Source organism: Anolis sagrei, chromosome 6, assembly GCF_037176765.1.
Source record: "Anolis sagrei isolate rAnoSag1 chromosome 6, rAnoSag1.mat, whole genome shotgun sequence".
Classification (NCBI taxonomy): domain Eukaryota; kingdom Metazoa; phylum Chordata; class Lepidosauria; order Squamata; family Dactyloidae; genus Anolis; species Anolis sagrei.
In genome coordinates, this window is record NC_090026.1 from 79,192,505 (window position 1) to 79,216,987 (window position 24,483).

Genomic DNA, 24,483 nt, shown 5'->3' on the forward strand with positions numbered 1-24,483 from the left:
ATGTGAAACCCAATACTGTACTATATCCACATTTATAGTGTACAAACTGCATTTCTGTGTACGAACCCACACGATCTCTTCGATCATCTGGAGAGGCCCTGCTCACGCTCACGCCTCCTTCGCAGGTGCAATTGGTGAGGACAAGGGAGAGGACCTTCTCGGTGGTTGCCCCCTGACTCTGGAACTCACTTCCCAAGGACATCAGGCATACCCCAACATTGGCAGTCTTTAGGAGGAGCCTGAAAACATGGCTGTTCCAGTGTGCCTTCCTAGAATAAGGAAAATTCCCAGCAATATGTCCTCAGAATGCATTTTACTACTGGTTTAGGATTGACTGCGCTCCCTCATTTCTTTTAAAACCCTATACCAGATATATCCTACCTTGCTCATGCCCAGTGTTTATTTTTTAAATTTCTAAACTATTACATTTGGCCCGGCCATAGGTTTTTAAATCCTTGTGTGTTACTGTTTATTGGTTATTGTTTATATGTGATTTATATTAATTTTATTGTATTTATTGTTTTTGTTTATTGCTTTTGTTTTTTATTGATGTGTTGTTGGGCTTGGTCACATGTAAGCTGCTCCAAGTCCCTTGGGGAGATGGTTGCAGGGTATAAATAAAGATGATGGTGATGATGATCCAGCTCCAATATGATCTTCAGCCATCTTCCTATAGAATATCCTCACTTCAGTAACTTGACACAAGTCTTTATTTGTAAGAATTAAACAAAGAAATATTTATTTATGGATTCTCAGGCACACACAGCGTATTGGTTACACAGTATTTTCTTCACAGTACTTCCTGGATATTGTTACAATTGAATTTTATTACTATGAACACGTGAAACTGTTACTATAAAACTTTCAGAATGGCTTATCTTATGCAAACTTGGTTTAGTAACTTCCTTTTACTTTAAAAGGTAATTATTTCTCAGTCTTCTGACTGGGTCGCTTAAACTTTATATTTCCTTCTTCTCAGTAATTTAACTATAAGCTTATTCTCAAAGAACACTTTTCTCCTCAGTCCCACTGACTGATACTTAAGCACAGATTATCCTTTTATTCACTTCAGTTCTGTCACTGAAAGCACAATATAACAAATTTCTTTCCCCTAGCTCCCAGCTAGATTATACTTCAAAAATAGTTCCTTTAACACTTTAAATATCAAGGCTGAAGACTTTTACTGAGAATAGGAACTTCCTAACTCCAGCTCTCACATAGCCCAATTTACTTCTTCAGGCCCCATGAGCCCGGAGAAGAGAAGAGGACACCCAACCCATCCCCAAGTGTAGTCTGGAAGAAGGGCTAGACTTTTATGGAACAAGGAGATGGAGAAAGGAACTGAAGTAATAGAGCCATTCTTATTACTATTACACACCACTGAGGCCCCTCTACACTGCCATATGAAATCCAGATTATCTGATTTGAACCAGATTACATGGCAGTTTAGCCTCAAATAATCCACTTCAAAGCAGATAATGTGGATTATCTGCTTTGATAATCTGGAATATATAGCAGTGAGGTGTTGCTATACCATGAATACTCAAGAGCTAGAAATTGCATAGATCATAGTGGCAAAACATATTTTGACTACAGTACCTCTCTTTTTCAGCTCCGCCTGGAAAGATGATATTTTGCTACAGTGGCGTAGTTGTGCCAATTTCAGCTAAAGAAGATTTGTAGGATGTGGTTTTGAGAGATAATGAATGGAAAATGTATAGTACCTTTAAGACTTACATATCAGAGATTAATTTTGCATAGAAAAAAGGATCACTTATGTTGATTATATTCCATTAGATCATGTTTAACGGTATGACGGTATTATCACAGCATTGCTACATATGGGTTGTAAATGGAAATTACTAATACATTTTAGTCTATTTTCCTGAAAGCTGCTGCCTACTCATCTTCCATGCACTTTCACAAAAAAAGAATTCTATCCATTGTTTTCAACTGAGAGCCAATTTATGGATTATTTTATGATTTTCAGTATAGGGAACAGAAACTGGGGAAATACATTTTCTCTGTTATTCATCACTTATAGCCCTACATTAACATAACCTGCGAGTCTGGTACAGCAGGGACAGTGAAGCGTTTTTTTAAAATCTGTTCTTGTGACCTGAACCTGCATACTTTATATGCCTTTATGTGTTGCTGGAGTTAAGGGCCGTTTCAGATTTCCCTAGCAGTGGTGTGCATGGGTGCTGTTCTTTCCCCATGCTTTCTTAACTACTTGGAAGGTGAACCGGCTGAGCAGGGAACAGATCGGAGACTATATATTTATTAACTGACAAGAATGTTAGACTTTCTCTTCTCCTGAGTCTCACTACAAAGTCTTTCTGAGGAGAGGTTAAGTCTTTGAGAGATAGACACCGTTCTCACAGAACTGAGACTCTTGAATCTTTATTTCTTCTTATTGTCTCTTTCTTGTATGGTGTTCAACTGTCTCTAAGATGGTCTCAAAGTTAAACTCCAACTGGACTTGAATACGATTCTGTCTGAACTTGAATACAGCTCCGACCGGACGTGCTATTTCATAGACCTTCCGGCCTTCTTTTCTCTTCACCTTCCAGTCACGAAAAGATTGACTCTTCCAAGAACAGGAGTGCCTTTCCTGAAGCTCTGCCCTGAAGGGATTCTTAAAGGGGCAGGGCGATGGAGCCTGCAAATGCAAAGAGGCTACTTAGACTGCCCTCTTGAAACTGTACATAAAATATTAATCTCTCTAACTAAAAAGGCCTTAACTGGGGGTAAACAGTCAGGGTCTTCATGGGGCACAACAGGTGGAGAGCATGTGAAAATTACTTAAGGACTGTAACTGAGATATGTTAATGGGTTTAATTACTTAAGCTAGAATATTCTGGACAATGTAGCCCAAAAAGTAACTTTTCCAGGCTCTATTACTGTTGTAGCATCCCTATTTGGAACAAGTTGTTTGATCTTGTGTCAAGACATACAGCTTTCATATCTTTGCCCAGTGTCACTTCTGATGATCTTGATATCTCAATCTAACTTTCCTTGTGAACATGGAGAAATTCATTTAGAATTTAGAAGTTCTATTGTACAATTTGATTTTGTGGTTGATTTTTCATAAAGTCACCTGAGACCTTTTTCTGAAAAAAGTAACGTTTTGTTATTTTTGTCTTTCAGTGCATAGTTTGGGACTGGGATTCAAATGGAAAACATGACTTCATTGGAGAGTTTAGTTCAACATTCAAGGAAATGCGAGGAGCAATGGAAGGAAGACAGGTAAGTTCAAGTGTTTGCATGTCATTCAAAAGGCACTGACATTCTATCATATGGAATCCTGGGAGTTGCAGGTTTATGAGAGAGAGTTAGAATTTTCAACCAGATCTCATTCATGCCTGACCAAACCACAAACCACAGTAATGCATAGGATGGACCTATGTAAAAATAGCACTATAATTGTAGTAGTGTGAATGTGCTTTGGGTATTTAAGAAGATTTCAGAACAGTAACTTGGACAAAGAGGGATTCATGTGTGCATCAAAAATGTCTAGACTTCCATACTGTTTGTTTGGAAGAGAAAGAAGTAGGCATGGTTCCCCACACCATCTCTGTAGACTGTGGGATTGGGGGTCCTTTGCCACTTTTCGTCTAATCTGGATTCTCTCTGGGGTCCCATAATCACCTATGCATCCAACCCATAATGATGGTAGAAATGAGACAGGTGGAATTAACATCAGTACTCTGTTTAAGCATTCCTAAGTCTTGGGATTGCAGGATATTTATATGGGAAAGTGATCAAGATTTTCAGAAATATTTTAGGCTGCATATTATATGCAGTCAATAGATATTATATTATATTATATTCTATTGATTTATATTCCGCCCTTCTCACCCCACAGGGGACTCAGGGCGGATTATAATGTACATATACATGGCAAACATTCAATGCCATAGACACACAACATATATAGACAGACACAGAGGCAATTTAACTTTTCATGAGGGCATTCTGACCACCAGGGGAGCTATTGCTTCACCATCCATTTGTGACACTGACGAAGTACTTCCTCGTTCTTTGCAGGCTTGCTAGAGATTTTTTATGGCATCGTAAATTAGTTAAATTAGCCTCTCTGTGTAGGCGGTACCTAAATTTCCTACTTGACAGATGCAACTGTCTTTCGGGCTACAAAGGTCAACAGCAAGCTACACAAATTGGTCAGACACTCACCCCGACCCGAGCTGGCTTTGAACTCATGACCTTTCGGTCAGTAGTGATCTTAATGCAGCTGACACCCAGCCAGCTGCACCACAAATATTTACATCCCCTTTTGGGAGAACCATGACTTGCCAGGGTCTGAGCACATTACTTGCATTATATTACATGGCATATATGATAGCACACATCTTATAGAATCATCAGGGTCCTTCATATTTTCCATCATGTCTGTTGAGCCATTATATAGACATTTCACAAAGGCACTGACTTTTACTGATTTGTGTTATTTGTTTCATAGTCACACCGTCTATCCATCAAGGATTATAATTTCATCTGTTGAGGCACTACACATATCTAAACAGTTATCCAAGGGATTGATATCCTTGTGCATTGTTATATCTAAAAAAACTCGTATCTGAACAAAGGACAAAATGGATACCTTAAACATGCCATCACTCTGGGTCTCATTTGAGATCATATAAATAAATAGTTTATATTAATCTTGGCTTTGATCTGCCTTTCATTGGATTGTGTCAGCCTTTGTATCTACTGGGAAGGTTATTAGTGGCCGTATCTACTCAATATCTCCGTATCAATAGAAATGTAGGTGCCCTCCTTCTTTGTTTTCTTTGTTCCTAATAACGCACATACATTCTGATGCATATAGCTTTCTGCATTAGATTTTATACTTATGTTCTACACTGTACTCTATATGTATATTTCCAGTCCCCATATTTTGCAATCAAATACCGTATTTTCCGGTGTATAAGACAACTGGGAGTATAAAATGACCCCTAACTTTTCCAGTTAAAATATAGAGTTTGGGATATACTCGCCATATAAGACTACCACCATTTTTTTAAAAAAAAAACAGATTTTATTTCAATATGGTAATTTTCCTATCATCGTACTTCCTTCTCTGCCTCTCAGATCTCGCACATGCATGCCTGCGCCACTTCACTGAAGTCCTCAGGAGTGTGATCTGAGAGGCAGAGAAGGATGTATGAATATAAGATGCAAGGGCCAGCCAGATGAATGAAAGAGGCGTGTTTTTCTGGGCACAAGCACCGCTCTATCTCTTTTTTCCATACCCCGGGCATTCTGGATGCCTGCAGCTTGCTCCGCCCTTCACTTACACCTTCCCAGTGAGGCACCTCCTCACCTAGTTATGGACCACATTAAGTCACTTCTTTCCATGAATCCTGATGAGTGGATTTTCTTCTACCATACTTGTACAGCGCCGCGCTTGCTGCTTTCATACGTCGCCACATATGGCAGGGATGTGACTACATCTGGTTTTGAGCTTTCACCACCACATGCAGCAACTACAGATTCTCCAGTCCAGCTTGGAAGTTTCAGCACCCGTCCTATAAGACAATACCTGGCGTATAAGATGACCCCTGACTTTTGAGAAGATTTTCCTGGGTTAAAAAGTAGTCTTATACACCAGAAAATACAGTAAGCTTGGCCAGTAACAAAGTTTTAGCTGTTTTAAGAAGTCCAGACTTATTATCAGAAGTATTGTTAGGCTGGATGTTTCTTCATTTATGTGGTTGAGAACATATATGGGACTCGGACACATATCTCACACACATTCTGTTCCACAAGACAATACAAACTTGTAAAAAGCGGGGGGGGGGGGGGGGGTCTTCAGGTTAGACTGATCCAGGTGAACATGGAGGGATAAGAAAACCTGTGCTGCATATCACAAAACACTGTTACATTCTTCATTCTTGTATTCCATTGTAACTGTCATGGCAGCATCCCATGAAATCCTGGGATTTGTAGTTGTGACATTTAGGATTCTCAGCCATAGGGTTTTTGGACCTCACTAAACCATGAATTCCAAAAGTCCACAGGATGTTTCAATGATAGTCAGATTGGAATATAGTGCAAGAGCAGTCCAGGTAAGGAGTCAAGAGGAAACAGTGGAACCAGCAATGCTGAGGTAGAAAAAGGGCAACTTACCTGTTGACCACATCAATATAATTTGTAGTACTTGGGAAAGAATGTTACTGCAGTGCATTACTTTGGGCTAATTGGCCAGAAGAATGAGTTATAGACAGAATGAAGAGAGGCAGGAAGGCAGAAGGAGCTAACCGAGCTTTACTAACACACTGGTCAGGCAAAACTTAACCTATCAACCCTTCCTGTGAGGGCCGTGCCAAAAACACCAGTAGGTAGCTTGATGGATAGCCCAACCCAGTCAATAGTCTTGACTTCAGCATATGGTACCTGCTGAAATTTCCAAACATTGTCTGAAAGTGGCTTCACAGCAACAACATGTGTTGGAACCAACTCTGCTGTCTCCACTATATGGCGGCTAAATTTATGTGCGATGAGGAGTATCTGGAACACTTGCATAGACAAGGACATCAGCTATAGCATCTGTTTTAGTAAATATCTGAACAAATGGTAATAGCATTATTATATTTTTTAAAGATTTTTTTTCTATAGAATGTGTGCAGCTGTTCTTGCCGCCCACCCACACATCCTTCTTTGTTTGGCATCCAAGCTGTGTTAAAATGTCAATGGTGATTTCAATAGGAACTGAGGCTGAGCTGGATTTTAATTGGAATTTCTGAGTAAGCTGCTTACTCCTCTATAGCTAACTGACCTCCCACTTGGTAGAGTCAATTTATTAGCAACATTGAGATCCAGAATACTACCTGTTTGCTTCTGAAAGGGGTATTAAAACTTCTGATGTTACAATGGTATAGTATGTTCTATTTTTCTGTGGTACTAATTACTTAGTATTAGTATCCCTCCTTCGTCCCACACTCACAGAGAAGGCAGATTTACCATGTGATATTTATTGCACTGTATAACAAAGAATGAAAGTTCTGCTTTAAAGAAAACAGAAAATCTATCCCATCATATCACCCTATAGTAGTAATTTACTAATTTTGGCCCTCGGTGGGTTCAGATGTTGGATCTGGTACTCATATCCAAAGAAGTTGGCTATTTCTATGGTAGTGTAAGATACATCCTCAGTGCTCATTAGCCTTCAAATTTGCTCAAGCAAGATTGCTGCTATTCCAAAATATAGTAGGAGAAATAGCAGCAGTAGTGAAAACAAAATGTGTTTTAGTTCAGAAGGGCTGAAAGATATAGCTGGGGGCACAATGGATTCATGGTTATCTGAAAACGACAACAACAACAACCAATTTATTACTTGATTTTCCCTGCATCTCAGTGCGGGATAGGTAAAGGTAAAGGTAAAGGTTTTCTTCTTACATTAAGCCCAGTTGTGTCCAACTTTGAGGGCTGGTGCTCATCTCCATGTCTAAGCCCCAGATTCGCACAAGTTCAGCAACTCAGTGCTTTAACCCACTGTGCCACTGGGGGATCCTGGTGGGATACAACATCCCACACCAGGGTGGGATACAACATAATTAAAACAAGAGCTAGAACTCTATTAAAAGACATACAACCAAAGAGTTAAAATAAACGGATTTACAATTGTGGCTTAAATTCTGACAGTTGAAGAATTTAGCTCCCATGAAGTTTTCTAGCATTTGAAAGAATGGGACACTGAAATTCTTTCACATCTGTTGATTATGATTGCATGTCCTTGCTTGTCCCTTTTCTTTGTATGCCCAAATTGTATTTTAAAATGATCAGCTCACATTTAAAGTTACTGCAATGCTAGAAATGTTGAGACTGGAGGAACAAGTCATTACGGAGACAGAAATCTTATTGGGCAGAAGCCGATAGCCTCATTTTGCTTCCCTTCTGATACAGCATAGTTCCCATGTCTAAAGAAGAGTAGATTTCCTGGTCACATTATTGAGATCAAATTATTTCTACTATTTCTCCACTGAACAAATAAACTACATTAGATTGAGCCGTTTTTATGTAACAAATATTTATGTTTGTGAGATATTTTGCTCAAATTTGATATGTTCACAAGGACACAAAGTTATGTGCACTTATTTCATTGGTTTCCTGTCAAGCGGAACTACATGCTTAAATAGCTGTATGAATAGCTATTTCTGGATATATAAACTAGCAGATCTATCTTGTTTTCTGAAGTGTGCAGAATATTTTCATCATTAAAGAAAGTAAACACAGAATGTCAAATACATTCTATTGAATCCATGTGTGAGGTCATACACATTTTCATCCGTAATGTAGATGTTTCCACATTGACATGAACATCTAAAGAAGGCCCCACAACACATTCAGGCACATACAGAGTTTGTATGATCATAAACCTACCTTTATCGAGATTCACAGTAACCTGAACACTGACCATAGTCAAAGAAACATGTTTACACTAGGCCTGGGTAACAACGGAAAAAATTGTTTCTAAAATCGATTTGTATTTGGGGTTTTTTTTTGTTTCGATATTTAAAATAATTACAAAATTTTCCTTTTAAAAAGTTCGATATTTACGAAATTTCGTAAATGTGAAAAAAATTACAAAACATTAACAAATCGATTTCCAAAACAATAACGAATCGATTCGTTAATGGCGGACGCGACCGCGAAATACGCTAAAAAACCTCCAAAAACTTCTGAAGCTTCCCTCTCCCTCTGTTGTTGACTGTTGGTGTGATATTATATTTTTTTTCACTAATTAAACAAAAAACTTGCCCCAGACATGCGGAAATAATAACGAAACGACCTCAGAACAATAACGAAACGAATACAATAACGAAATACGAAGCATTTACAAAACGTGTTTAAAAATTCGTTTTTTTAAAAAATTGCTCCAGAATGGTTCGTTATCGTTTTGTAATTGGAAAAATTAACGAATTATTAACGAATTACGAATTAATGAAACGAAACCACCCAGCCCTAGTTTACAGATCTATGTACACCTTCATGCTTAATATGAAAAGAACTTATTTACAGGTGCATGAAAATAAGGGTATGGTTGGGTTTATTTGCGCACCCTGTTTTCAGTTTCACAATTATAGTTATCATTCAAACACCTAAGCAGAGCTTTGAAGTACACTGGGATTTGTGTTGTACTTAAGTATTTCTGAGTCCCGGCCAGTCATATTATTATTATTATTATTATTATTAACTTTATTTGTACCCCGCGAGCATCTCCCGAAGGACTCGATGCGGCTTACACAGGCCGAAGCCACAAAACACAATACAATAGAGAACATAACAAGCAATAACAAAGCAATCAAAATCAAAAAGCAAATCAAAATCAAAAATTGGCAAGACAGCAATAACAATACATCAAGACATATTAAAACTGGTTCGGCCGGCGAGAGGGTACAGGTTAAAAGTGCTGAAATGATAGGAGGGGCGTGGGATTAAAGTACGGTGTGCAGTAATGTTAATTGTGCTAAAGTGCTACTAGGACTTGGGATGGGGATTCTTAATCCAGGAAGGCACAACGGAACAGCCAGGTTTTCAGATTCCTTCTGAAAACTGCTAGAGTGGGGGCCTGTCGGAGATCTTTTGGAAGGGCGTTCCAGAGTCGGGGGGCCGCCACGGAGAAGGCCCTGTCCCGTGTCCCCACCAAGTGCGCTTGCGACGTGGGTGGGATCACGAGCAGGGCCTCCCCAGAAGAACGAAGCGAGCGTGTGGGTTCATAAATGGATATACGGTCACGCAGGTAGGGTGGTCCCAAACCGTTTAGGGCTTTGTTGGTGAGCACCTGCACCTTGAATTGGGCTCGGAAGATGAATGGCAGCCAGTGGAGCTCCCTAAACAGAGGGGTAGACCTCTCTTGATAGTGAGCTCCAGTTAGCATCCTAGCTGCTACACGCTGAACCAGTTGCAGTTTCCGAGCCGTCTTCAAGGGCAGCCCCACGTAGAGCGCATTGCAGTAATCCATTCTAGAGGTGACCAAGGCGTGGACCACTCCGGCCAGGTCAGCCTTCACGAGGTATGGTCGCAGTTGGCGCACGAGTCTCAGTTGCGCAAAAGCCCTCCCGGATACTGCCGACACCTGAGCCTCAAGTGTAAGCGAAGAATCCAAGAGGACACCCAAACTGCGGACCTGAGGCTTCAGGGGGAGTGTAACCCCGTCCAACACAGGTGACCACCCTATACCCCGATCCGGCTTACGATCGACCAAGAGGACCTCTGTCTTATCGGGATTGATCTTCAGCTTGTTCCTCCTCATCCAGATCGACACAGCGGCCAGGCACTCGTCTAGCACCTGGGAAGCCTCCTTGGAGTTAGGTGGAAAGGAGTAGTAGAGTTGTGTGTCATCTGCATAGAGATGGCACCCAACTCCAAAACTCCGGATGACCTCTCCCAGCGGTTTCATGTAGATGTTAAAAAGCATGGGAGACAGAATAGAGCCTTGCGGGACCCCACAGGACAAAGGCCAGGGGTCAGAGCAGGCGTCTCCCAGCTTCACCATCTGAGTTCGTCCCTCCAGGAAGGACTGGAGCCACGACAGCACCAGATATCTAGATCTGTAGTTTGATTGAATGTTCTAGAAACCACTAAAAGAAAATCCTGTGATTAAATGTGGTGTCCAGTTTTGATTTAGGTGAAGGTGCATACCATATATTGCAATTATATCATTCTGTAATTACTCTAAACGAAGAAATAAATGAATCAAAGTGTGCAAGGGGGAGAAAGCTTAGGAGCCCAAGGCTCATTCATGTACTACCACAGCAATTTTAAAAATCTAATTAATTTTCCCATCACTAGTAATGAATTTCATGCCAGCTTGCAGATCTGAAGCCATTTTCCTTGGTCAGAATCAAACGTTCTATTCATTTTGTGCATTTAAGTCTGGCCTCTGACACTTTAAAAAAAGGAAAAAAAGAAAGATCACATACACACTTGTTTCCAGCAGTTCATCTTTACACATAAAAGAAGGAAAATGCTAATTCTGAGCCATATCAAAGCTGACTTTGGACACTATGAGTGCTACACAACTCTAAAAATAACTGATTCCTCTTTCAGGTTTTGACAAAATGAGGTATTTACATATACACATGGGATTTTTTATAATAAATTTAGATCAAGCCAAACAGGAAGTGCTAAGGGAATCCCTCTGCTTAGCTAAAAGAAAACCAGAGGGATTTAAAAATAACCTTAAAATGAAGATACACCTGGACAATTAGCAATGGGGATGTTATGCAACTAAAAATCTGTTTCCATTATAGGAAAAAATCATTAAATGAATGTTTAGAAATCCTCTTACCTGTGCAATCTCCATGGAAACGTCTATATGGTGTTATTTAATGTGGGTTTTTTAAAAAATAATGTGTGTATATTGTGTGATCCCTAGCAATTTTAAAGACAAAAGATTGGATACAGCCTAAACTACTCAAACTTCAATCCCACTGAATTCAGTGAGTCACATTTACTATAACTGATTTAAGTACCAGTAATTTCAATGCAACTAAGGTGTAATTGTGGTTCAGAGCCAATTTTAGGAATGGAAAAACCTGTTGAAACAATCAAAACTAAATCATGTTAACTAGGATTTATATATCATTATTATGTATAAGAACAGGAGCCCCCGGTGGTGCAATGGGTTAAATCCTTGTGCCAGCAGGACTGCTGACCAAAAGCAATCCGGGAAACGGGGTGAGCTCCTGTCTGTCTGCTCCAGCTTCCCATGCAGGGACATGAGAGAAGCCTCCCACAGGATGGTAACATATCCAGCTGTCCCCTGGACAACGTTCTAGCAGACAGCCAATTCTCTCACACCAGAAGTGACTTGCAGTTTCTCAAGTCGCCTCCAACATGAAAAAAAATCGATAAGAACCAAGCATGTTCTGCAATTAGTACATAAGCCAAATTCAATATATTTAGGATCACATTTATATTGCTTTTGTGTGGTATACAGTGCAAACATAAAGTTGCATTTGATAACTAGGCTTGTGAGGAAACAATATCTTAAACAATCTTAATCTTCATCCAGAAAGATGAAGTAAACTCCACTGAGTTCATTAACCTGGAATACCTTCTGACTTCACTGAGACTTCTTCTAGGTTATACTAATACTCTATGAACACCGAATTGTTTGTGGAGTTAGAATCAGGAGTATTTCATAATACTTGAACAGCCACAGGCAGAAAACACGCAATCTTATGAGGTCGAATTTATGTTTTAACTAGCAAGTTAGCCCTCCTTGTTTGCAAAATGAAAAGTAACTAAGACAAATATTGATTTATTGGGCAAGTTTCCCCAATCATTTTTCTCTATTAAGCAAGTATTTAGAGATTAGCTGAATTTTAGCAGTTAGCTGAAACAGGTAGCTGGGAATATTTTTTTAAAAATTTTTCACATGGCGTTAGTACAAAACACCGTTCTTATATCTCTAGTTCAATGTGAGTCCATCAACAAACCATGACTCTGGGAGATAAAAATGCCTCATCTATCTGAATGAGGATTGGAAACAAAGTAAGATATGGTACCAAAGAGCATAGCCAACACATTCAGAGATATTTTCAGAAACCATTGTTATTATCTTATTTATTTGAGGAGGGTTTTTTTTTTTTTTGGAAGCAAAGCATAGTTGTGTAGTAACTTCAAATGCTCTATGTATTCATTTATATTTCAAGAACAAATTAACCAGTGTACCAATAATTATCAATTTTTGGGAGAATGTAGTTCATTTTTAGCATGAGATAGCACTTTCAGAACACTAAACTAAATCTTCGGCTATTTTTAATTTTTTTTAAAAAAATGAGTTATGAGACCTTTGTGGCACTCTCGCACATGATTGAATCTCAGTTATAAGATTATCTCTGCTATTTTTATTATTCCAACTACATTCTGGGAAGCCATCATTTTTTATGTCAGGATATGGAGCAGCACTGACTGTCAATTTGATCAAGCGTGCAAGTGAACAGGAGGGAAGGAAATGTTGGGAAATTTCCCAGGCATATGTGGTCCTATGTCTGTCTGTTTCCTCAAGTGGAAAAAAAATTCACAAGATGAATAATTGAGCTGCAGGGCATTCTAGGCAGTGTTCAGGTGTCTGGGATGCACACAGTTGGGAAGTATTTTTCTTGTTAGATTTGTCTAGTTATCAGTTCTGTTGCCAGATTCCAAGATGACAGGGTCGAAAGTTCTGCTTGGAGAGCATATTTTCTGCTTTTGGGGTTGGCATATAGGTGGCATTACAGCAGCCTCAGAAATGTTACACTGCAGTCAGTGGAAGGATGAATTATCCTAAGAAGATGTCAAGAATGTCAGAAGAAGAACATTCTGCCATCAAGAATGTTTCACAACATTCACTTGCCATAAAAATGCTTTTATCTTATGTCCTAATTCTGACAAACATCAGAGGAGATGGTAAACCTAGGACCTCATTACATTGAGGTCTACATGGCGGGCAATAGTGGGGGAATTCGCCATGCAGCATGGCAAATCAGTTGGGCAGTGTGGAGATATTGTCACCCCATGGCCTGCATTGCCCACATCTCCTCATAGGAGGAAGCATCACCGCCCGGCTTCCCCCCATACTCACCCTGTTGTAGGCAATTAGAACATGAGAAACCTCCTGTGTTCTCATTGCTCGCTCTTACAACAATTTCACCACACTTTGGAGATGGAGCAATTGTTAGGCATTTAATTATGCCTCCTCTGTAAGCCGCCCGGGGTCTCCCCCGGGGTGAGAAGGGCGGGGTATAAGTAAATGAAATAAATAATTCTGGCAGTAGTTGTATGTAATTCGATGGGATCCAACAGGCTCCTTCCCTGAACTGTGGTGAAAGTGTTGTACGACGGGTAAATTTACCCATGTGACAAAGTCGCTTGCTTCAGTAGTAACCATATTCAAATTGTACAGATGCACATGCAAATGATTCCATCATAGTATTTTTTTAAATTAAAAAAAACACTCTTGTCCATAGAAAAATTATGTTTCAAGAAGGACAGGCTCTAGCATCATATTCCCCCTACCATGCAGTTTTTGATTTAGGGGAGAAATTGTTTGGCATATTGTGTTATGGTCCTCTATATACCTTTAAAATTCAGAAAGTTTGCCACCTTGGCTGCTGCTTTTTGAGAATTTGTATTTTACTTATTTTTACTTGTTTGAAGTTTTCCTTGAGAGGAGCCCAATAACCTGTTGCAATTAACTGCCATCAAGACAACACTGATTTCTGGCAACACTTTGAAGTAGTGATCTCTAGGTCACCCTATTGAAGATGACTGTGCTCAAATCTTATAAACTCAAGCTGATAGTTTCCATGATTGAGTCTATCTGTTTGCATACAATCTTCCTCTTTTCCTACTGACTTCTAACATACCTGACATTATTGTCTTTTCTCCTGAGCAGTGTCTTTTCATGATACGGCCAAAGTACAACAGTCTCAGTTTGCTCATCTTTGTCTCTAGGGAGAGTTCAGGCTTGATTGGTTCAGGTAAATGTAAAGATTTTCCCTTGACATTAAGTCAGTTGTGACCAATTCGGGGTGGTGCTCATCTCCATTCCTAAGTCAAAGAGCCATCGTTGTCCGGAGACGCCTCCAAGGTCATGTGGCCAGCATGACTGCATGAAGCTCTGTTCCTTTCCGTGGAAGCAATACTATTGATCTACTCACATTTGCATGCTTTCTAAATTTGGGGAAGCTGGAGCTAACAGTGGGAGCTCACCCCACTCCCCGGATATGAACCGCTGACCTTTTGGTCAGCAAGTTCAGCAGCTTAACCCACTGTTCCACTGGGGGCTTGATTGGTTCAGGACCCATTTATTTGTCTTTGTGATACATTTAAAATTAATTGATTTTCTTCACAGTCCAGATTTCACAACCATACATAGAAATGAAAATACAATGGCACTGATAATCCTAACTTCAATATTCAATAATATATCTTTAACTTGTCTATTTTCTTCATGGCTACTCATCCAGTTTTAGTGAAAATGGCAGAAAAATGACAAAATGATTGGCTCGAGTCACAGTCTCCCACTTCCACCATAAGCTCAAAACCATGGGTAAAATATAATGAAAAGAGCAGCCATTTTCTTTAGCCAAAAAACAACTTTTGCTGCAAATCACAAAGGCAATAAAGATGAAAAATGGCCTTTACCCACAGTACAGTTAACTATCCCTGCTTTGAAATAATGAGGAGTTTTTAAAATGTGCAAATTCCAGTTAAAAATAAAGAATGTTCTCTAATCAGAGACAGTAATCATGCATCCTTTTAGATGATATTAGATTGCCGGTCCCATTAGCCCTACCCAACATAGCCAGTGACTAGGAGCATTGGGAACTGCAATCCAACTTCAGGAGGACTCACCCCAGCCTATCTCTCCCTCCCTCCCCCCTCTATCTGTGTGTGTGTGTGTATTCACTTTTCCCTTCATAGCAAGACAAAGGATTAGAGCCATATTACAAGCTTTGGTTTTATCACTTTAGTCATATTAAAACAGAGGTGAGCAACCTGTAGCTCTTGCTGGATCCATTTCATTGCTTCCACTATCACAGCTGCCAGAAAAATAGCCTGTCTTTCTACTGGGAAACATGATCACACTCAGAAGAATCAAATTATTTTTCTAGAACTGGCAGGAAAAATGGCAGTAACATGGGGAAATGATGCAGGGAAGAGCCATTGTTGCACTGAGGATGATTGATAAAGCATTCACAATAGCACGGTCTTCATCTTTACAAAACAATCCAAATGTATGTCTCTGTATGCGGCAAGTTTCATTCCCGAAGTGGAAATAAAACTGATTAACAGTGCAATTCTCTGTAATATACTCAGAATTCAGTCTGATTGAGTTTGATGGCTGTACTCCCATGTTAGTGGGCATAAGATTAGCCGATTAACTGAACATTAGCCCAGATAAACTGTGTAAGGCTTTCTTCTGAGTGCATGTAGAATTGTACTTTGAGTGTAAAGTGTCACTTTAAGCAATTTGTGATTTCAGCACCAACAATTTGCCCAAGTGTAAGTGGCTGATTATTTACCCTCCAAGGAATATTGTCAAACCTATTAAAGAACGTAACACAGATAAATGGCTTGCAAAAGCCAACAAGTGCACTAATGGACTGTAAGCACTGAAGGATGATCACATCAATGAAATGGACATTCAGAGAGAGAGAGAGAGAGAGAGAGAGAGAGAGAGACTGCAGACAAAAGGAAATCATGCTGACTTAAATTAGACAGTGTTGATAACATAAACGTTCCGGTTTGCATGGTTTCAGGAGTGAATCCTAAAGCACATCCATTGCCAGTGGCTAATGGCATAAATAAGCATAAATGTATTTTGGAAATGTATCTAAACATGAGAAATAAATTTCAATGTAAATGCATTTCTCAGAGATTAACCTGTATATGTAAAGGTGTTACAAACACATAAAATATTAATTATTGGCTTCAGCTTCTATTTGTTAGTGTTTGGTAATGCTGCTAGAGCAATTCTGGCAATGACACTGGGCTGTGAGGTGGAAAGAGTCTTGAACCAGGGTCCTATGAAGCCAGATGGCAATGTGCTCTTACTGTGCCATAGTTTTTTCAGATGTAGATGCTGCTGGCCTAGTGTCCTGGCTTACAGTTAGATAGATACCATCACCCAGTATTGAAGGTCATGTGAATATGTTCCATATAATATGCTCCATAATTCTCAAATAATGATCTGGAGTTGTTTGTCATCACCTGGACCTATGGAACATCAAATGACAGTCACGTCCTAAAATATTATACTTGAAATTGCAGTCTCAGAACCCCCAACCAGCATGGCTGTGCTGACTATGGGATTCTAGGATTTGTAGTCCCAACAAGTAACTTTTCCAAACTTTTACTAGCTTCAATCAGTTAAAGCAACTTAAGGACAAGGTACAGTTTCACACAGAATATAATTAACTGCGAAAAAAAGCCATCATTTACAAATTCATGGAAGATAGGTCAATTAACTGTGATGGCTAAATGGTAAATGAAACTGCAAGGTAGAATGATAGCATACCTCTGTTTAAATGGTTACTCTATGGATGGATCTACACTGCCCTGTATCCCCGGATCCGATCCCAGATTATCTGTTTATCCCAGATTATATGGCAGTGGAGAAAATCCCACATTATCTGAGATATTGTGGGATTTTCTGCCTTGCTATTCTGGGATATAGGGCTGTGTGAAAGGGCCCTCATAATCCAGTTCAAATCATTTAATCTGGGATCAGATCCTGGGTATAGGGCAGTGTTGATCCTGTCTAAGACACAGTGGAAGACCATTTATACATTTCATACTTGGGTTATAGTTTTTCCACAGGCATCTCTATGTTCGCTCTTGGGAAACAAATGGTGGACCAGAACCTGAAAAGGTTAGATTTTTGAAGGACAGCTTTGAGGATATGGCAGACAGCATAACCAGTGAGTCTTAGGGCCCTTCCACACAGCCATATAACCCAAAATATCAAGGCAGGAAATCCCACGTTATCTGCTTTGAACTGGAATATATGGCAGTGTGGACTCATATTACCCAGTTCAAAGCAGATATTTTGGAATTTCCTGCCTTGATTTTCTGGGTCATATGGCTGTGTGGAAGAACCCTTAGTTAGGTGAGGGATTTTAGGAGCTGTAACTTCTTCAATCACTATGCTAGGCTAGTTAAACCCTGTAATATCAATACTGAATAGGAATGGGACGTTGGTTTTGCTTTTACCCATACTTGACTTTTTAAAAGATTTATTCTTTCCCTATTAAACATGAATAAATTAGCATACTTAATTAAATTATTCCAAAAAATAAAATAAAATCCCCTACCAATAACCTAGCATCAAGAAGAACATGTTGTAACTCCTTGCCATATAGACATTAAAGAAGCAGAACCCCTCTGGAAAAAAAAGCTCTCCGAAAACAAGCTGGTTAATTAGGCTTTATGATTTGGCAGAGATGAACAAATTGCCTAATCTGGTCAAAAGAAGGAGAATAGAAAAAAATAAAGACAAATGTAATCTAGAGATGGAATATATGAATAAAGTTGGGGAACACAAGGAAGGTTAGACTTGGATAGCTAATCAAATTCATGTGTAAGTAGGAGTAATACAACATTTATTTTTGAAATGCCCATAGTTATAAAGTAGAGGCTATTTGTTATAATCAGTAATGAGAAGGGAAATACAAAATTGCAATCAGGCAAATGAGAAGCCATATATGTGTCCTTATTAGTGATCTAGTTTGTTATTTTTGTGAAGCTATTACGTTTTAGTTTAGTTTAATTGTATATTAGTTTAGTTTTGTGTTTTTTTTCTAATGTTTTGATTCTTATGTGTTGTTATATATATCAAAAATGTTTTTTGTCAATTTAAAAAAATATTTAAAAAGGAAAGCTGTTAGTCCTAATTCAGCATCATAAACATGGTTAATGTACTGTTGAATACATGAAACCATATTGAATACATATATAGCCAATTATCCCCTCAAAGTCCTGGTTCTGGATGGACACATCTGTCAATGTCAGGTTCCTCTGACATTCTAGCATTTTAATCTCAAATACTTGATTATAAACAAATGCTTGAATTTTAACAAAATATTATTAAAAAATCCCAAAGCAAATTGAAATTCTCACCCATTCTAAATATTGGTGTTGCCAGATGTTTTGCTCAAGAACAGATATCCTCTCAATTTAGGGAAGCACATTTCTGTAATAACCATATCATAGAAACAACTAACAATGAATGGCTTATGGCAGAAGATTGAACTGCAGCCCAGATGCTACATTTGGCTTGATCAGAGTCAGTGTTCCAGCTTGCAGAAAAATGCTGCCCTCCTTATGAAAGCACCAGATCCCATCTGATATTGGAAGTGAAATAGGGTTAGCCCTCATTAGCATTAGATGAGAACCTGCCAATGAATACCAGCTGTTGTAGGTTATATTTCAGAGGAAGATATTGGAAAAACCATCTCTGGGTATCCCTTGCTTTTTAAAAACCCTATGAAATTTTTGTGTCCACCATGAGGGAACAAGTGACTTACGACCTTATCATACAGGCCACTGTAATCACCACGGATTGGTCCCACGATAGTTTAGTCATGGAGCCCCACTGGAAGGAGTATTACGTTGTGAGATGGGAGCCACTGGGCTCCGTAGCTAAACTATCTCTGAACTAGCATATGCCGCTGAAATAAGTCCCATCTGATGAGGTCATTGAAGGCACATACAAGCACACTCATCCTATCTGAGCTATTACGGAGAGGAATTCTTGTTATCCCTGATCAGTAATCAGATATTTTGGGGATTCTTTTACTGGCTTTCTACTGGCATTTTCAGGGACAGGCTTGATTCCAATCAGGAGTCAGTTATCCCCTAGAAAGGCTGTTCATTCCCCCTTCTCCTTCTTTCTCAATAGAGGAAGAAGAAGAGGAAAACTGGGTTAATAACCAAAGCATGATGTTAATGTCAGTGGGGTTGGGCATGCCCCCATCTTAGAGTGTGGGAGTGTCTTCTGACAACATCAGGCTCAGGGAAAACTGGGGGGGGGGGGGTGGACCCCTTGATTTTGGCCATTGCCACAGTGTCTTATTTGTGGGTGTTTCACATGCAGGATAGTTTTTGAGATTGAAAGATAACAATAAACAAGAGGTGTGGAACTAATGGGGGGATTTTTTTTTACACTTGCATTGTTATGGCTACCCTCATTTTCAGCTAAAAATCCAACCAGGAGTCACTTCTAGTTGGTAAGAGTGTATGGTTTCAGTCCATGGTGGCACTCTTTGAGGCCTCCAGGAGTAGCAGCAGACCTTTGGAGAGCAGTTTCCAAGCCATTTTCAGGGGACAGGATGAATGGGAGGAAATAAGGAGTTGTGGAGTCACAGGAATTAGGGTTGTGCCCAAATAAGGCCTCCAATCTACAATTTCTTTATCCTAGCATTAGAATTTAGTTGGGGTAGGAAGGATCTTGTTGCCCCACAGAAGGCTTCCAGGGGGCAACATCTCCACTATACAGCCCAAGATCTTCTCATATCTAAATCCCTTTGCAAACACATGTGACAAATTAGTATTTCTAAACATAGACAATTTTGCATAATTGTTATTTTCACCCGACCCTAGATTAATGCTAATTCTTTCTTGATTGTCTGGTGTTTAGATGTCTTTAGCGTTGGAATTTTTTGTATGTTTTTTGTTTTTCATCTTCAGAGCACACATTATGCAACCAGAATAAATTATTCACTTCCTTACATGAAATGGCTTTCATGCTCTGACTTGTGTTTTCACAGGTACAGTGGGAGTGCATAAACCCCAAGTACAAAGTAAAGAAGAAGAATTACAAGAATTCTGGCATCGTCATTCTTAATCTGTGCAAGGTACTGTCATTTAAACAGTATTTCAATCATTAAAACTGGACATTGCTTTCAAAATCTGTTTAAAAAAACCAAAAAACACTGGAATATGTCATAGAAATTCATTATAGTGACGGACTCCCAAAGGTAGCATAACAGATGTTGCTAAGTCAAGGTGGATCAGTGTTTCCATGGGATGACAGTTGCTTCTTAGAAATGTGGTTGCTGACCCTTACAGATCCATTCTGTTCCCTGGGTGTATCCAAAGGCATATTTGCTCAGTGCTGTGCTGGTTTTTAAAATTCTTATCACAGAAGCAAATGTGGATAGAAGCTAACCAGATGGTGAATTGGATTCTGTAATACGCACATTATTTTATTGTTCACGATGTTCTGTAGTTTACATAGAAGCCGCCAAACGCTTAAATGAAAAATATGAACTTTTGAGTATTGGGGAGCAAGTTTAATTCACTAGCTACCTATCCTGAAAATATGGTGCAAGCAACCATTGAAAGTCCATGTAGGGGGTGAGTGCTTCAGTAGCTATAGCAGGGAAGATGAACCATTTAGCTGGAAATTTATTTTAGTCTGCAAGTGAATACTGGGAAGGGTTGAAATTTTACCTTTCCCCTTCCCTAAATCCTTCTATTGCCCACCCTCCCAATCTCATTACTTTCTTCATCAGAGATTGTCTGGCATCTTACTGCTGTCCAACTTTACCTTGTGTATCATCTCCTCTAAATAATAATAATAATAATAATAATTATTATTATTATTATTATTATTGTTGTTGTTATTCAAAATACATCACACAGTTCTAGACACTTGGGAAGTTTTCGACTTGTGATTTTGTGATATGAAATCCAGCATATATATCTCATTTGCTGTGTTTTTGTGTCAGAATAATAATAATAATAATAATAATAATAATAATAATAATAATAGCAATAATGCTTGGGAAGTGTTTGACTTGTGATTTTGTGATACAAAATCAAGCATGTCAGTAAAATAATAATAATAGCAACAACTTTGTTCTTGTATCCCGTCACCATCTCCCCGAAGGGACTTATGGTTACTTACTCGGCACGAAGTGCCAAAAACAAAACATAAAATAAATGCAGTACAAAATACAATAAGTAAAACACATGTGCATATAAAACACCAAGACTCAGTAAAACTGCACTCATCAGCCTATGGTGGCAAGCTGCTGTAAACATGGCCAGGCTGTAAACAATAGGACAAGGGAATGGGATAGTGCAGAGCTGCAACAATGGAGAGAGAGCATGGGATAAAGTGCAAGGCTGTGTGACTGTTGCACAGAAAACTAAGGACTAAGTGTTCTCAAAAGCTTGTTTGAATAGCCATGTCTTCAAGTCCCTACAAAAGGAGGACAGAGTGGGGGGCTGCCTAATCTTCCTGGGGAGGGCATTCCAAAGCTGGGGGGCCACCACGGGGAAGGCCCTCTCCCTTGTCCCCACCAACCACACTTGTGACGGTGGCGGGACCAAGAGGAGGGTTTCCTCAGCACATCTTAGAGCCAGTGCTGGTTCATGGAGGGGGGATGCAGTCATGAGAGTAGGCAGGACCCAAGCCGTTTATCCTCCTAATATCCTCAGAGCAGCTTATAAAAGGTGAAAAAAGATATAGCTTTTTTAAAACAATGTAAAATACAGTTTAGTTATCAGTAAAATTAAAAGTAGTTAAGTGTAGCCATTAAAAAGAAAACCAACAACTATAAACAGCATAGCACATGGATTTGTCTTTTTTTCCCCTTCTTTTTGTTGTTGGGCAGGTTGGTCTTCCCCTCCCCAAGTGTTATTTCACTTGGAAATCCTAGTAAGTGGCTATGCATTTTATTTCTCTTGTTCCAGCTTTGGAAAGCCATAGCAATGAGCTATTATTGCCATACCATACCACAATACTTTGTGATTATAGCATCCTTTTCAGACCAGCTCTTTTATTCTCAGTGATGACACAGGGCAATCTGTTTTCTTCAGGTACAAAAATTTGCAAATGGAGGTGGAGGGTATTGTTCATCATTTCTTTTGAGTCTTGCCCTCAGTGAGACGTTCTTTCAAAATATAAAGAAAACCCCCAACATCCTCATGTAGTCTATGAAATTAAAAAAAATATTCTGTTCTGATTAGAATGCTTGTATCTCTTTCAGATTCACAAGATGCATTCATTCTTGGACTACATCATGGGTGGTTGCCAAATACAATTCACAGTAAGTACCATAGCTTTAAAATGATTTTCCAGTGGACAGATTGGAAACTTTTACAACACTGATTTTTTATTATATGTATCTGTATTTCAGTAAACACCATGTACTGTTTTATATATATACCATGTACTGTATTCATATAAGAGAGAGAATGTGAATATGTCTTAGATTTGTATCTATCATACTCTATCTCAGTGGTTCTCAACCTGTGGGTCCCTAGGTGTTTTGGCCTACAACTCCCAGAAATCCCAGCCAGTTTACCAGCTGGTAGGATTTCTGGGAGTTGAAGGCCAAAACATCTGGGGACTCACAGGTTGAGAACCACTGTTCTATTCAGAAGGCATATTTTAGCTGATAGATCTTGTTGAATTAGATGTGAGTGTGTGCATAATTAAAATCTGACATTTCATGTGGCTACAAACCATGTTGACATTCATAACAAGCATGTGGTACACCCAATGAAGTCATTTACAAGAATAAATAGTCTTTTCAGTCTTTAACAGCACTTGTTAATGTATATGGACAACAGAATTGAGCAAGCTACAGAGATCCAGAAGCTACTTTCCAACCTGGGGCTGACACAGGCTACCTCCAACTCCCCACAAAAATCCCAAAGTAGGCAGTAGTCACTTCTAAATATTGGTTTAGTAAAAATACACTGGAAGAATCAAAGTTGGCATGGTGAGGAGGAGATATGCCTTCCCTTAGAGCAGTATTTCTTAGCCTTCCTAATGCCACGACCCCTTAATACAGTTCCTCATGTTGTGATGACCCCCAACCATAACATTGTTTTCATTGCTACTTCATAACTGTAATTTGGCTACTGTAATTAATTGTAATGTAAATATCTGCTATGCAGGATGTATTTTTATTTACTGGAACAAATTTGGCACAAATACCTAATGTGACCAAATTTGAATACTGGTGGAGTTGGGGGGATTGATTTTGTCATATGGGGGTTGTAGTTGCTGGGATTTATAGTTAACCTGCAATCAAAGAGCATTCTGAACTCCACCAACAATGGAATTGAAACTTGGTACACAGAACTCCCATGACCAATGGAAAGTACTAGAAGGGTTAGGTGGACCTTGAGTTTTGGAGTTGTAGTTCACCTATATCCAAAGAGCATTGTGGACTCAAAAGGATGGATCTGAACCAAACCTGGCACAACTATTCAATATGCCCAAATGTGACTCCTGGTGCAGTTTGGTGAAAATAGACCTTGACATTTGGGAGTTGTAGTTGCTGGGATTTATAGTTCACCTACAATCAAAGAGCCCTTTGAACCCCACCAACAATAGAATTGGGCCAAACTTCCTACACAGAACCCCCATGTCTTAAAGGGACTCGCTGGCATGAGCCTCCCTCCAGCCTTGCACGCTCTCCCTCGCCCGCACATGGGCACCACGCTACCATCTGCCCAGCACGACTGCTCTCCCCTCCCCATTCGGAGTCTCAGAAAGAGCCCTCCCCTTGGCTGAGAGGTCAGCCAATCACAGTGGAGGAGGGCTTTGGGTGGGAGGATTCGCCATCTGTTTCCAAAAAGCAAGAGAAGAACAGGCAGAGATATCTTCAGCCTTCTCTGCTAAAGGGGTCCTAAAACCATCAGAAATATATGTTTTCTGATGGTCTTTGATGACCCCTCTGAAACCTCCTATCAGGGCTCCTGATCCCCAGGTTGAGAAATGCTGCCCTAAAATACAGTCACTGCTCTTAAATAATTTTATTTGCCTCAATGTTTCTCTTTTTCTAGTGATTGTGGAATTCTGTGGAGGCTTGGGTACCCCAAAAATGGCAAAAAGGGGATTGTCACTTGTGATCTAGAGTCTTAGCTTTGCTGTTCAAATTTTGTTCAACTAGAAAGGCTTGAGAATTTATTCAGTACCTATTCTGCAGCAAATAAGTGCAA

At 39.4% G+C, this 24,483-nt stretch overlaps 1 protein-coding gene across 1 annotated transcript in view; it reads left to right on the plus strand.

Annotated features, from left to right (window-relative positions):
* Positions 1-24,483, plus strand: part of CPNE4 (copine 4) — a 246,075-nt gene that overhangs the window by 184,077 nt on the left and 37,515 nt on the right. The window contains exons 8-10 of the mRNA XM_060781818.2: positions 3,151-3,249; positions 20,289-20,375; positions 22,518-22,577. Of these exons, the coding sequence (XP_060637801.1) occupies positions 3,151-3,249; positions 20,289-20,375; positions 22,518-22,577 (246 nt within the window). The remainder of the gene's footprint in view (positions 1-3,150; positions 3,250-20,288; positions 20,376-22,517; positions 22,578-24,483) is intronic.